The following is a 12,117-nucleotide window of genomic DNA, read 5'->3' on the forward strand; positions in this document are numbered from 1 at the left end:
GCCTCCATAGTCCCTATGGGCCCTTCACCCTTTCAGTCTCCCGTAGAAGTATTTAAGGGGCGACGGTTCCTCTGCCAGACATCAGTTCCACAACGTCGATCCACCATGAAAGCCGTAAGAACTACTGATAAGTTTTCATAACTTTATAAGTGGAATAACTAGATGGAACGTGCTAAAAAAAAAAATAAGGATTTACCTTAGCGGTTCGGAGAAACATTTATTCTGTTTTCATTTGGTATATACTTTCTTCTTATCTCAAGATTGTTTACTTCCATCTTTCCTCCCAAGGTCTTCGTCCTCTGCCTCGCCGCCCTGGCCTATGCCGCCCCCAAGCCTCAGGGAGACGGCCCTGTCGTCGCCATCTTGAGGGACGAACGCGTCGACAACGGCGACGGAAACTTCAACTACGCCTTCGAGGCCGACAACGGCATCTCCATGCAGGTCTCCGGAACACCGGGTTCAGAGGGACAGGTCAACATGGAAGGAGTCTACCTGTAAGTGTCAGTCAGTCTCAGGTCACTCTAATTCATTAGTCTTTTGTTTTCACTCCTCTATGAAATATTGTGATTAATTGGTTCTCTTGGTGTGAGTGGTGGAACCTTTGTGGTAATCGTGTTGCGCCTTGCAGCCTTCCTCTGGCTGACGGAGGCTTCGCCGAGATTCGCTTCATCGCCAACGAGAACGGCTTCAGCCTCAGGAGACATCCTGCCCACCCCACCCACTTCCCGCCCACGCCATCGAGCAGATCCGCATCGCCGAGCAGCAGAGGGCTGAAGGCATCACCTTCGAGTAGATGAATTCGCCGTATCTTTGTTTTGACTCCTCGTTGACGATGTTAATCTGTATATATAAAACTTCTGTAAATTGTTACGCCAAAAATGCAAAATAGGGAAAAACATTAAATAATAAATGAAGAATCAAAGATATAAGTTTAACATTAATACCCCAAAGAATTACTTCTAAGACTTACACCTGCAATCGCTAACGGAGCTTTACAGAATTTTTCGGTTACAATTATTTGTAAGAGAATTTTCAACGATAAGATAAGGCTAAATAGCTAATGAGGAATTCCTACCTTTAAACAAACATAAGTTTGTCTTAGTAGCTACTGAGGCTACAGCCTTTGTGCCCCCACCAATGAAGGGAACAGCTAAGAAAAGAAATAGAATGCAATTAAAAAAAAAAAAACATTCTTATGGCACTCATATGCAGGCTAGCAGGAATAACTCGGCAATAAAATTGGCAGTATAATTTTATGAGTCTTAGTTTTCGAAAAGAAAACTATTGTGCTGGCCATGGTCCGCCAGTCCGCACTTTTTCTTGTCCACCTCAGATCTTAATGATTACTGATTGAGGCCAAAATTGGTATGTTGACCATCCATCTCCAATCATCAAACATACCAAATTGCAGCCCTATAGCCTCAGTAGTTTTTATTTTATTTGCTGTTGTTAGCCATGATCGTGCTTCTGGCAACGCAACAATACAGGCCATCAAGGCCGGCTGAGAGTTGTATGGCTGCGGTTCATACAGCATTATATCACACCACTGAAAGATAGATATTTTCGGTGGCCCTGATTATACGCTGTACAGAAAACTGGATTGCGCAAGAAAGAATTTTTTCTGTTTATATTAGGCCTGCATATATGTATAGCATTTTACAAGCATCTTCCACGATTTCAAACAGTAAAGATACTCTGATACATTTTGTCTAAATCACTGACTCCTCAACGTTTGACTCTCCTAAAGTATTCATCAATTTGAGTTTGCCCAGATTTTAGTTCCCATGATTTTGTTTATTCGTACTGAAGAAAATCAAAATGAAAATTAAGACGACAATGATAAATTAAAAAGGCAAAAAAACCCGTTATTTTCATTGTCTTTCGCTCAAACTTGCAATGAACTCGGATTTATCGTTCTGTGAAAGGATGACATAACGGCAAATCAATGTTTCCAGCATACTTTAAACTTAGGAACCGCCTACATACTATGCTGATGGCTAGTGTTGATATCGAAAGCTGTATCAAAATAAAATATAAGCATTAATTTGTGACAGCTCCCGACCTTAATCAGGCTATTAAGCAAAGCAACAGTTAACGTCACTTGTCATCTTTCTGAAGAACGCGACCACACCGTCAAGACAGATTCTTGCTTGTAGGTACAGTAAAACGAGGTAAAAGGACGTCTGAATGGTGGAGTTGCAATGCTGGAACGTCATCCGAGCTGAAATTCTTTCGGAAGTTTCATATTCTTCAAAAACTCTTCCTTTGAACTTTCCTTTTTTGTTTTTTTAATTCCGACCACTTAAAATTTTGACCCCTGGATTTTTGAAAATCGTAACAACCTTAGAGGAAGAAAGATTATGAAAGTCATGAAAGAAACAGTCTCTGATTTACGGATTTCCACATAACTGAGCAAATGTGGCGGATCTTTCCTAGATAGTGACCCCCGATGTTTTTCGGGGGTCACTATATAGGACTAATATTTCTTTGGGGTCATTATCTTTATGATATTTGCAGTCTTTTGTTTATGTTTTGACGGTCATCCTCCACGGGCTTGTACTAAACACGCGGTAAAGTTGGATACATACCGGGTTAAAACTAGTGGGGGTCACTCTCTAGGAAAGATCCAATGTGGCAAGCGGTGAACTTAATTTCTCATCGTCACTGCGACGAATAATCAGATATCTCGTTCATTTTAGTAGTAGTAGTAGTAGTAGTAGTAGTAGCAGTAGTAGTAGTCGGGAGTTGCCCTTGAAACGGCCTTTTTTTTATGATCAGTGCCATAGAAACTAGATTTCACTCAGTGCGTCGAAATGAAATGGTTGATTTTGTAGACACCTTTGCAACTGTGTCACCTTTCCTTACTACCTGGACTGACTAGGATGTTATACAGATGCTTTGATCACTGACCATAGCAATTATGACTCGTTTATTCGCTGTTTGAAATTACCTTTACTAAAAAAACTTGTTTGTAACTATAAAAACGCAAAACTATTGTTTGGAAAAGACACAAGAGTGCCTTACGAAAAGTAAATATAGATTAACAAATATATATAAAGATAGAAATATATATATATATATATATATATATATATATATATATATATATATATTATTATATATATATATATATATATATATATATATATATATTTATGAATGTATATGTGTATATATATATATATACATACATTATATATATATATATATATATATATATATATATATATAATAATTTAATGAAGAATGATGCAAATATATAGATACTCAACTCAAGTAATCAGGATAATTACCAAAGCTCTTCGAGGGGAATTCTGCAGAAGATATGGAGGGATATACACTCGCGAATGAAGGGCGGGCAGGGACAGAGAAAGTGATGAAGGGGAGATAATAATATTCCTAATGAAAGAGAGAGGAGTTTAAAGTGGGTAAAGGCTTTGGAAGGGTAAAGGTTAATAATGTTCGGTATTTCATTAAAGAGCGAGTGCAAGCAGCGACGCCTTTCGTTTTATTCTCCAGGGTCAGACATTCACATTTCAATCTATTTATTTACATTTATTTATTTGGTGGTGTCCGATGCTTTTGAGGATTCCTGTGGAGACAGATCAAAATGTTGTTTAATATCGTACGAGAGGTCTGTAGATGAAAAAAATAGGAAATAAATGCTAACGCAGACTTACTTAAAACTATGTGAAATTTGATTTTTATTCTAACAAATAACGCCTACTTAGTTAGAAATGCTTTTAATATAATGTTTTGAATGTCTTGAAAAGGCCTAAAATTCTAAAGTGGGACTTTGTTTAATATTCTTAAAAATGATTCATTTTCCTTGTATCCCGAATATGTTTTAATTTTTCGGCAGGACTCAGCTTGAGGGGCAGACTTCTCAGCCTGCACTGGGCAAAATTTAGATTTGTAGCAGACTATTTCAGACTTTTTCAGACCACAGAGTTTTTCAGCCAGTACAGAAGTCACCGAGGAACAACTCTTTGTAGTCTTAGATTTAAAATCTAGAGTGTTACTCTTGAATTACCTATTCTGCCTTACCTCTTTGTTTCCCTAATTATTTTAACCGTCCTTTTTTTACCTTCTGGACTCTTTGTCTAAGATGGGATTCTTATAGGCTACATCCTATTATTTTAACAGTTTTCAAGGATAAGATTATCGTTTCCACCAAGGATTGGCGAAGAACTTCAAGGCAACTGACGTGTGTGGTGTTTGCTTGCTGGAGAGTAAAGATTCTCAGATTACGAGAGACAATACTTAGTATTGTCTCTCATTTTCCTTTCCGCGGTATCAATTGTTTATTCTTACATATTCGTGAAGGTCACGAAGACGCATGTGGGTCTTGGATAATGGTAATTTTAGTTTTCTGTAAAGGAAACTGTTGAGATGAGTCTGCTGTCCGTCCGCATTCTTTCCTGTCCGCCCTCAGATCTTAAAGACTACTGAGGCTGGGAGGGCTGCAAATCGTGTTGATCATCCACCTCCATTCATTACATACCAAATTTGCAGCCCCTCTAGCCTCAGTAGTTTATTTTATTTATAGGGTTAAAGTTATCTTGATCGTGCGTTTGGCAACGCTTTAGGCAGGCCAACACTGGCCCACGGCTGGAAAGTTTCCAGGCCGCGGCTCATACAGCATTATACTGAAACCACAGAAAGACAGATCTATTTTCGGTGGCTTGTTTATCTGCTGTACAGAAATCTGATTGCGGAAGAAACTTCGGCGCATTTTTACTTGTTTTTTGTATACACATACATACATGCATATATATATATATATATATATATATATATATATATATATATATATATATATATATATATATATATATATGTTTGTATGGTATAGATGCTCTGGACTGAATAGGAATTCAAGCAAAAAGACCAAATGACAGAAGAGAGAGAAAGAGAGGAGAGAGAGAAAAACTCATTTCCACGTCTAACCCCATGAAAGGAAAATGATACCACAAACACGTTGGATGATGACGATGTGGGGCAAATTAGGTTACATCTGGTTTTGGAAAGCTGCCCAATACAGTACTAAAAAATATTTATCATGGTCAGTCCATTGGTATAAGTTACATAACCTCAGTTTTCCTAGACCACTGAGCTGATTAACAGCTCTCCTAGGGCTGGACCCGGAAGGATTAGACTTATTTACGTAGCTAAGAACCAATCGGTTACTTAGCAACGGGACTTGCGACATTATTGTGGAACCGAACCACATTATATAGCGAGAAATGAATTTCTATCACCAGAAATAAATTCTCTAATTCTTCATTGTCCGGCCGGAGACTCGAACTCGGGCCTAGCGAGTACTAGCCCACAACTCTACCGACTCGCCCAAGGAAGAACTGTCCATTGGTATAGGCTACCAGTTTGTCGTACCAGCAAAAACCGTCTATAGGAACAGAGATTCACGGTCCACAATTAATAAAAGAAAAAGTAAAAAATACGGCGAAGTTTCTTCGGCGCAATCGAGTGTCTGTACAGCGTATAATCAAGGCCACCGAAAATAGAACTATCTTTCGGTGGTCTCGATATAATGTCACAAAGGAGACGCGGCCCATGAAACTTTAACTTACGACCCGGTGGTGGCCTATCATATATCGTTGCTAGAAGCACGATTATGGTAACTTTAGCCTAAAAATAAAATAGAAAATCATTGAGGCTAGAGGCTGGAATTTGCATGTTTGATGATTGAGTGATGGATGATCAACATACCAATTTGCAGCCCTGACCTGTAGCCATACATCTGAGGGCGGACAGAAAAAGTGTAGACAGAAAAAGTGCGGACAGAATAAAGTGCGGACGGACAGACAGTTGGCACAATAGTTTTCTTTACAAAAACTAAAAGTAAGCTGAGAAATTTCTCTTTCAAAATAAGTGTGAATATTGTAGTACATGAAGCGAATGTGTCACTTTCTGTAAAGGGAATATCACGCAAAACTTTTCAGTCCCGGAATCGAATAAAAGAGGAAGGAAGTCTTGCTCTGAATTATAGTTTGAGAAACTTTTCAACAAAAAGAAAAGAAGAAAAACGATCATAGAAAGGGCGGCAATATACATGATTCACTAAACTCAGGTGCTCCGATGAGGAATTAGAAGGAATTTGAAAAATTGGTGTAGCAAACTCAAAATTTCGTATTTTATACATAAAATGGCAGAGTCAAACTTAATTTTTATGAGCTTACAATCTTCTACGAACAATGTAGCACAATGCTTACCGGATGAAATGGAAATTGTAGAACCAGAGGATACCAAAGATATTGGAAAATCTCAACGGGTGGAAGACACTACAGACTCCTTAACATCTAAGATAATTATCAAGGAAAATTTTACAGTTTCAGGACAGTCCTTGAATGGAAGAAGCCGGTTGGAGTTAATCCAGGACATGGCGTTGCTGTTTACAAATGGCGTTTACGAAGTAGCCGTTGCTGAAGAAGATTGTTTACACGAGCTAATGCGCTTGCGTATATATAAAGGTCCTCTGGTGCTTGCTTGCTACAGCACTTCCCAGCAAGCGCCTGCAGTAGCTACATCTACGCCAACATGAAACTGGTGAGTAGTTTCGTTTCATAGGTTTTCAGAGAAAAATATTTATTTTATATTTCCTTGTGAGGAGTATAATCAATTAGGTTTAAGAAATATACAACCCTTTTTAGGTGTTTAATTTTGATATTACGCTTTGTATTGAACAATAATTCTCGAATATTCTTCACTTGCACTTTTTCAATTCTGCAAGGTCCGGCAATAAGGGGTAATTGGTTTTTCTATATATATATTCAAGAACTCTCAAAAAGGCACATGTTAAAAATATTTAATGACAATGCTCGCTGACTATGACAAATCAACGATTAAGTTTAAGGAAAACTGTAAAAATTTACTTTTTAGTTTCTTAGCCTTCAGTTACTTATTAAGGAAACTTTGCAAAAAGAATTCAACCGACGATACCTGGAGATGATAAATTTTGACCTCTGGCAATTTCGGGGTCCCGTTAACTGTCAATTATATTTTTGGAGGTTTAACTATAATTTAAGAATATTAATAAAATAATGATAAAAAGATAGAAGCAGGAAGAAGTTATGCAGCCATAATTTAACTGTGGGTTGTTTTTCATGAAGGTCAACAGCCATTTGTTTTATACTTGAAAGTTGTCGGCAGAGTCTTATTTTAGAGTCTGGAGCATGTGCAGTTATAATTGACCATCTGTATGTTACAAAATATCTTGATTATTCGTCTCCATTCTTTAACACAAAACTCAGTCTCCTGTGTCCACGGTTGTAGTACCTGTCAACCTAAATGTAACTTTCGCAAGTGTGAACTTTCCACGAATGGTTGATTACAGGTTCCTCCTCATTAATGTCTTCTCGAACCAGACTGAACTCTCCCCAGTGTGAATTTTCCACAAAGATTAATGGCAGGTTCCTCAGTCTCAGTCTCTATCCTCTCGAAAGACAGATCATCTTCGCCTGCCTGGCTGCTGTTGCCTTAGCAGCTCCTCAGTTCCTGGAAGCAGACACGAGTGCCTCCATCGAAAAGGACGAGCGATTCGATTTGGGCGACGGAAACTTCAGGTACGCTTTCGAACTCAGCGACGGGACCGTGGTGGAAGCTTCTGGTACCCCGGGCGAAGAGGGCGGTGTCAACATAGAGGGATCTTACCGGTGAGATTTAAGTGGTTCTCTCTCTCTCTCTCTTCTCTCTCTCTCTCTCTCTGTCAAAAAATCCTTCGATGTTCTAACTGGTATCATCCTAGTGTGCAGCTTCTTCTTGCTTCCGTCAGTTATAACTTTATTTCTCTCTCTCTCTCTCTCTCTCTCTCTCTCTCTCTCTCTCTCAAAATCCTCCGATGTTCTAACTGGTATCATTACTGTTCAGTTTCTTTTTGCCTCTGTAATTATAACTTTCCTCTCTCTCTCTCTCTCTCTCTCTCTCTCTCTCTCTCTCTCTCGTTTCTAAGTTCTTTCCATTACAGTCATTCAAACACGAGTACAGGGATTTGTTCAACAAAATTTCACAACCTGTTTGGGTACGTTTTGAAAAGCTGCAGAAACTGGTAAAAGTTAAGTAAAAATTTCCACCCGATTCTCCCGAACACAGGTACGTTCATCCTGACGGAGATGTAGTCGAGATCACGTACGTGGCGGACGAGAGAGGCTTCAGGCCAGTAGGGGACGTCATCCCCACCCCCCACCCACTCCCCGCCCACGCCATCGAGCAGATCCGCTTCGCCGAGGAGCGCAGAGCCCTTGGGGAAACTTTTGAATGAGGCGTCTTGTTTTTGTTCTCGCCCTTCTGAAGACTTGGACTTCTGGAGTGAAAATCCTTCGATGCAGTGGCCGGTATCATTCGCGTCTTCGACAGTTATAAATTTCTTTTTGTGCTTCTTCTCTCTCTCTCTCTCTCACTACATCCCTAAAAATCCTCCGACGCTGTAACTGGTATCATTCGTGTTCCGCGATTTCTTGCCTTCATCAGCTGAAAACTTCTTCTTCTCTCTCTCTCTCTCTCTCTCTCTCTCGTCATACATATGAGTTCTGTCTAATTTCGAGATCTACCGACCATTCTGTCTCACCCTCGACGTTCCTTGGACAGCTTCACCTTTCTTTAGTTATTAATAATTCAGTATATTCCATTTGAAAAAAGTTGTACAGCGTATGTATGCGATGCTCTCTGATGCTCTGTCAACGTAAAAAAAAATTGTTTCTTTGAAAAAAAAACAGCTCTGCAAACGAAAATCATAAAATTATTCTGCATAGTCATAATTTTATTATCCCTCTTTAGTTCATAAAAACAATGATTATGATATAAATAAATGATTTGGTTATACCATAAAACTAAAACTTCCTGCCCCACCGTCTTGCTGCATGTATGAATATGTCTTTTTTTTTTTGTATCGTGAAAAATATGACATTTATGAATCTTGATTGAATTATTGTAGAAGAAAATGTTCATGTAATAAGTCAACTTATTAAACATCAGAGCTTTGGTATAGGAACTCATTCAAGATAAAGAACAACGAAGAGAACGCACCCTAGGTTGTCACAGTGCTCGAAACTACTGATAAATAATAGAAGTCGAAAGCGTGTAGAAAATGTTCGAATAAATAAATATAAACCCCATGCAAAATGGGACGACGCAAGAAGATGGACGAGGAATAAAAACAGAGTCTGAACGGATGACAGAAAGTTGAGAAACCTTGATATCCCAACAATGGGACGTAGAAGATGATAAAGATAAGGAGGCGCATAAGAACGTCCATCAAAATAAAAATGGCAAGCATATTGTTTTTTAAGGCGGATGTTTATCGCAAGGGTATATTTGCCTTGTGGATAAAAGAGTTGATGGGATTCCTCAAGAAGAAGGAAAATAAAAGGGCAAAACAAGTGAGTGATGTTTGGAGCTTTGGTGACGCACGGTCTTATTTTTTTTTTTATAACTTGATCATTTCATTCCTGCCAACATATAGTTAGATGAATGTATAAAGCATACACACACACACACACACACACACACGTACACACAGACGCACACACATACACACACACACACACACACAGGAGGCTGCTCCAGAGAAATAAAAAAAACACACATACAGAAATTACTGCCACATTTATACTTCAGCTCCTGACTCGCAGATGGACCGGCTGTACGGAACACTTCCACTTCATTGAACAATTCATTCAGTTATGCAGAAGGCTCGCTGGCAGTATATTGAACCTTCTACACACTGATCCATTCACTCATCTATTTATCTGTTATCTGTCCGTCCAATTACCTATCTATCTATTTGTCTGTCTATTCATCAATCAAATTCTCAATATATCTGTCTCTCTCTCTCTCTCTCTCTCTCTCTCTCTCTCTCTCTATATATATAGATATATATATATATATATATATATATATATATATATATATATATATATATATATATATATATATACATATAGGCTACATACACACACACACTCACACATATATATATATATATATATATATATATATATATATATATTATATATATATATATATATATATATATAATATTGTACACACACACATACATATAGGCATCTGTCTATCTATCTATTCCGGTTATTCCGAACTGACGTAAGCGGTTATAAACATCGACGGTACACAACATTTATTCGCGATGTTCTGGAACAAATAAATCTTCGGGTAAAGATCATTCTGAAAGTCATCAGAATTGATTGCACAGCGCTTCGGATGAATGAGGAATGAGTGTAGCTGAATTATGCTGTGACCTGAATATTTCAACGTTGGAAGGTGACTTCGTACACCTGTGTATTAAGATTAAAAAAATTATAGCTGTGCGAGTGAAATTTAAAGATTACTCATGTTAATTACATTGAATTGTACCGTTAGTGCTGCTGAGTTAATGACAGGGTTAATTCACCTGTCTTCTTATCTATCTATCTATCTATCTATCTATATATATATATATATATATATATATATATATATATATATATATATATATATATATATATATATATATATATCTAGAGATAGGTACTAGTCTTAGAATTCTCTTTACTTTTTATTTTTTATTTAACTTTTTTACCTTCTTTTAATATAGATTCTTTAGCGTTTTGTTAATTTTAACTTTTGTAATTGTCATTTCACCGAGTCTGTTTTTAATTTGTAAATTTTGTATATTTTACAGCCATGATGATGAGACTTAAAGTCTCGAAAATTTGGCCAATAAACTTGTGATGCTTCGATGGCTGTTTTCCATCCTTTTCCTCCTACATATCTATATCTATCTATCTATCTATATATATATATATATATATATATATATATATATATATATATATATATATATATTAGCTGAAAGTTACTGGGAAATAGAAATGAAACGATAGAGTTAATCCACTTTCGTGTATTTTAACACATCGTTAAAACACACGAAAGTACTTGGTACTCTGTCGTTTCATTTTGAACTTTCCCAGTGGCTTCAGCTAATAAACAAAATCACGCGCTTACTTTTGTGATTTCTTAATATATATATGTGTATATATATACATACTTACATACATATACACACACCACACACACATATGCATATATATACAGTATATATAGCAGCAAGCATATTCATATATATTCAAGATGTAAATTTAGACATAAAAGTTTATGTAACATTATATGCAAGCAGCCATTTAGATATTTTGCATATAAACCTATACCATCCCTCTTCCGCACAGAATCACCTGAAGTTCATGAGGAGACGCAATAGACGAAAAACAACAACATAAAAAAAAAATTATCCCACGCTTACGACTGCCTTTATGAAATAGGAAACCACACTGCGCATTAATGGCTTCATGTTCTCCTCGCCTCTCCCGCTCTTCTCTGGCCATTAGGGCCAAGGTTCATTGTTTAAATTCTTCTCCGACTAATGATCCGCCTACCCGTCTTTCCCTCTGGCACTTACATGAAGCGTTTACTACAAGACGTCACTTCCAACCTTGCTTTTAAGAGATGGTTTGATGAATTTTGTTTTTTGAACTGAGAATTATGACGATCTCTATCACCGTTGTGCCGTTTGTGTGACCGTTAAGCCCGGTGAAAAATAGAGTGTCGTTCCCGTAGAGTTTTTCAAATATATAATCTTTTATAAGGAAATGAGAGACCCGTTTTGGGATCAGTTCATCATTGCCTTACAGCTAATAAAATTATCAATAGCCCAAAGCCGCTTGTCCTGAAAGTCTTGTCGGTTTTCACTACTTTTTAACATCAGTTGCAACAGTAGTAGTGTGCATTATATTCATGCTTTCATCAATATGCGGTTAAAAAAATAGATTGAAAAAGTAAAGGGATAACTGAATGTATATTTGTAATAACTTGATTGCCAATGCATAATCAGAAGCTAAAAATTATGAAAATATAAGTGAATGCACAAAAAAAGTAAATAAGTAAAAGAAAGAAGACTGATTGTCCTAATCTACGAAAAAAAAAAGAAGTTTAGATTCAGTACCATGGAAGGCAATTCCCAGAGACTATGACACAGCCCAGGTTTTTATAACATTGTTGGTTATGTTTAAAACTAAGCCAGATATTTACTGTCACGGAGTTTTTTTT

General features: G+C 37.3%; 1 protein-coding gene and 1 pseudogene across 1 annotated transcript; both read left to right on the forward strand.

Annotated features, from left to right (window-relative positions):
* On the forward strand, positions 1-937 carry LOC136828079 (cuticle protein AM1159-like; annotated as a pseudogene).
* A 5,571-nt stretch (positions 938-6,508) lies between these two features.
* LOC136828080 (cuticle protein AM1199-like) lies at positions 6,509-8,767 on the forward strand. Its single transcript, XM_067085804.1, has 3 exons — positions 6,509-6,567; positions 7,468-7,673; positions 8,110-8,767. The coding sequence occupies exons 1-3, from the start codon at positions 6,559-6,561 to the stop codon at positions 8,276-8,278; spliced, it is 384 nt and encodes a 127-aa protein (XP_066941905.1). The 5' UTR covers positions 6,509-6,558; the 3' UTR covers positions 8,279-8,767.
* The last annotated feature ends 3,350 nt before the right edge of the window (positions 8,768-12,117 follow it).

Source organism: Macrobrachium rosenbergii, chromosome 42 (genome assembly GCF_040412425.1).
Source record: "Macrobrachium rosenbergii isolate ZJJX-2024 chromosome 42, ASM4041242v1, whole genome shotgun sequence".
Classification (NCBI taxonomy): Eukaryota; Metazoa; Arthropoda; class Malacostraca; order Decapoda; family Palaemonidae; genus Macrobrachium; species Macrobrachium rosenbergii.

Excerpts from the sequence above, each read along its gene's own strand:
- LOC136828080 (XM_067085804.1), top strand. Across the intron at positions 7,674-8,109 it reads AACATAGAGGGATCTTACCG|GTACGTTCATCCTGACGGAG; the intron begins GTGAGATTTAAG and ends TCCCGAACACAG.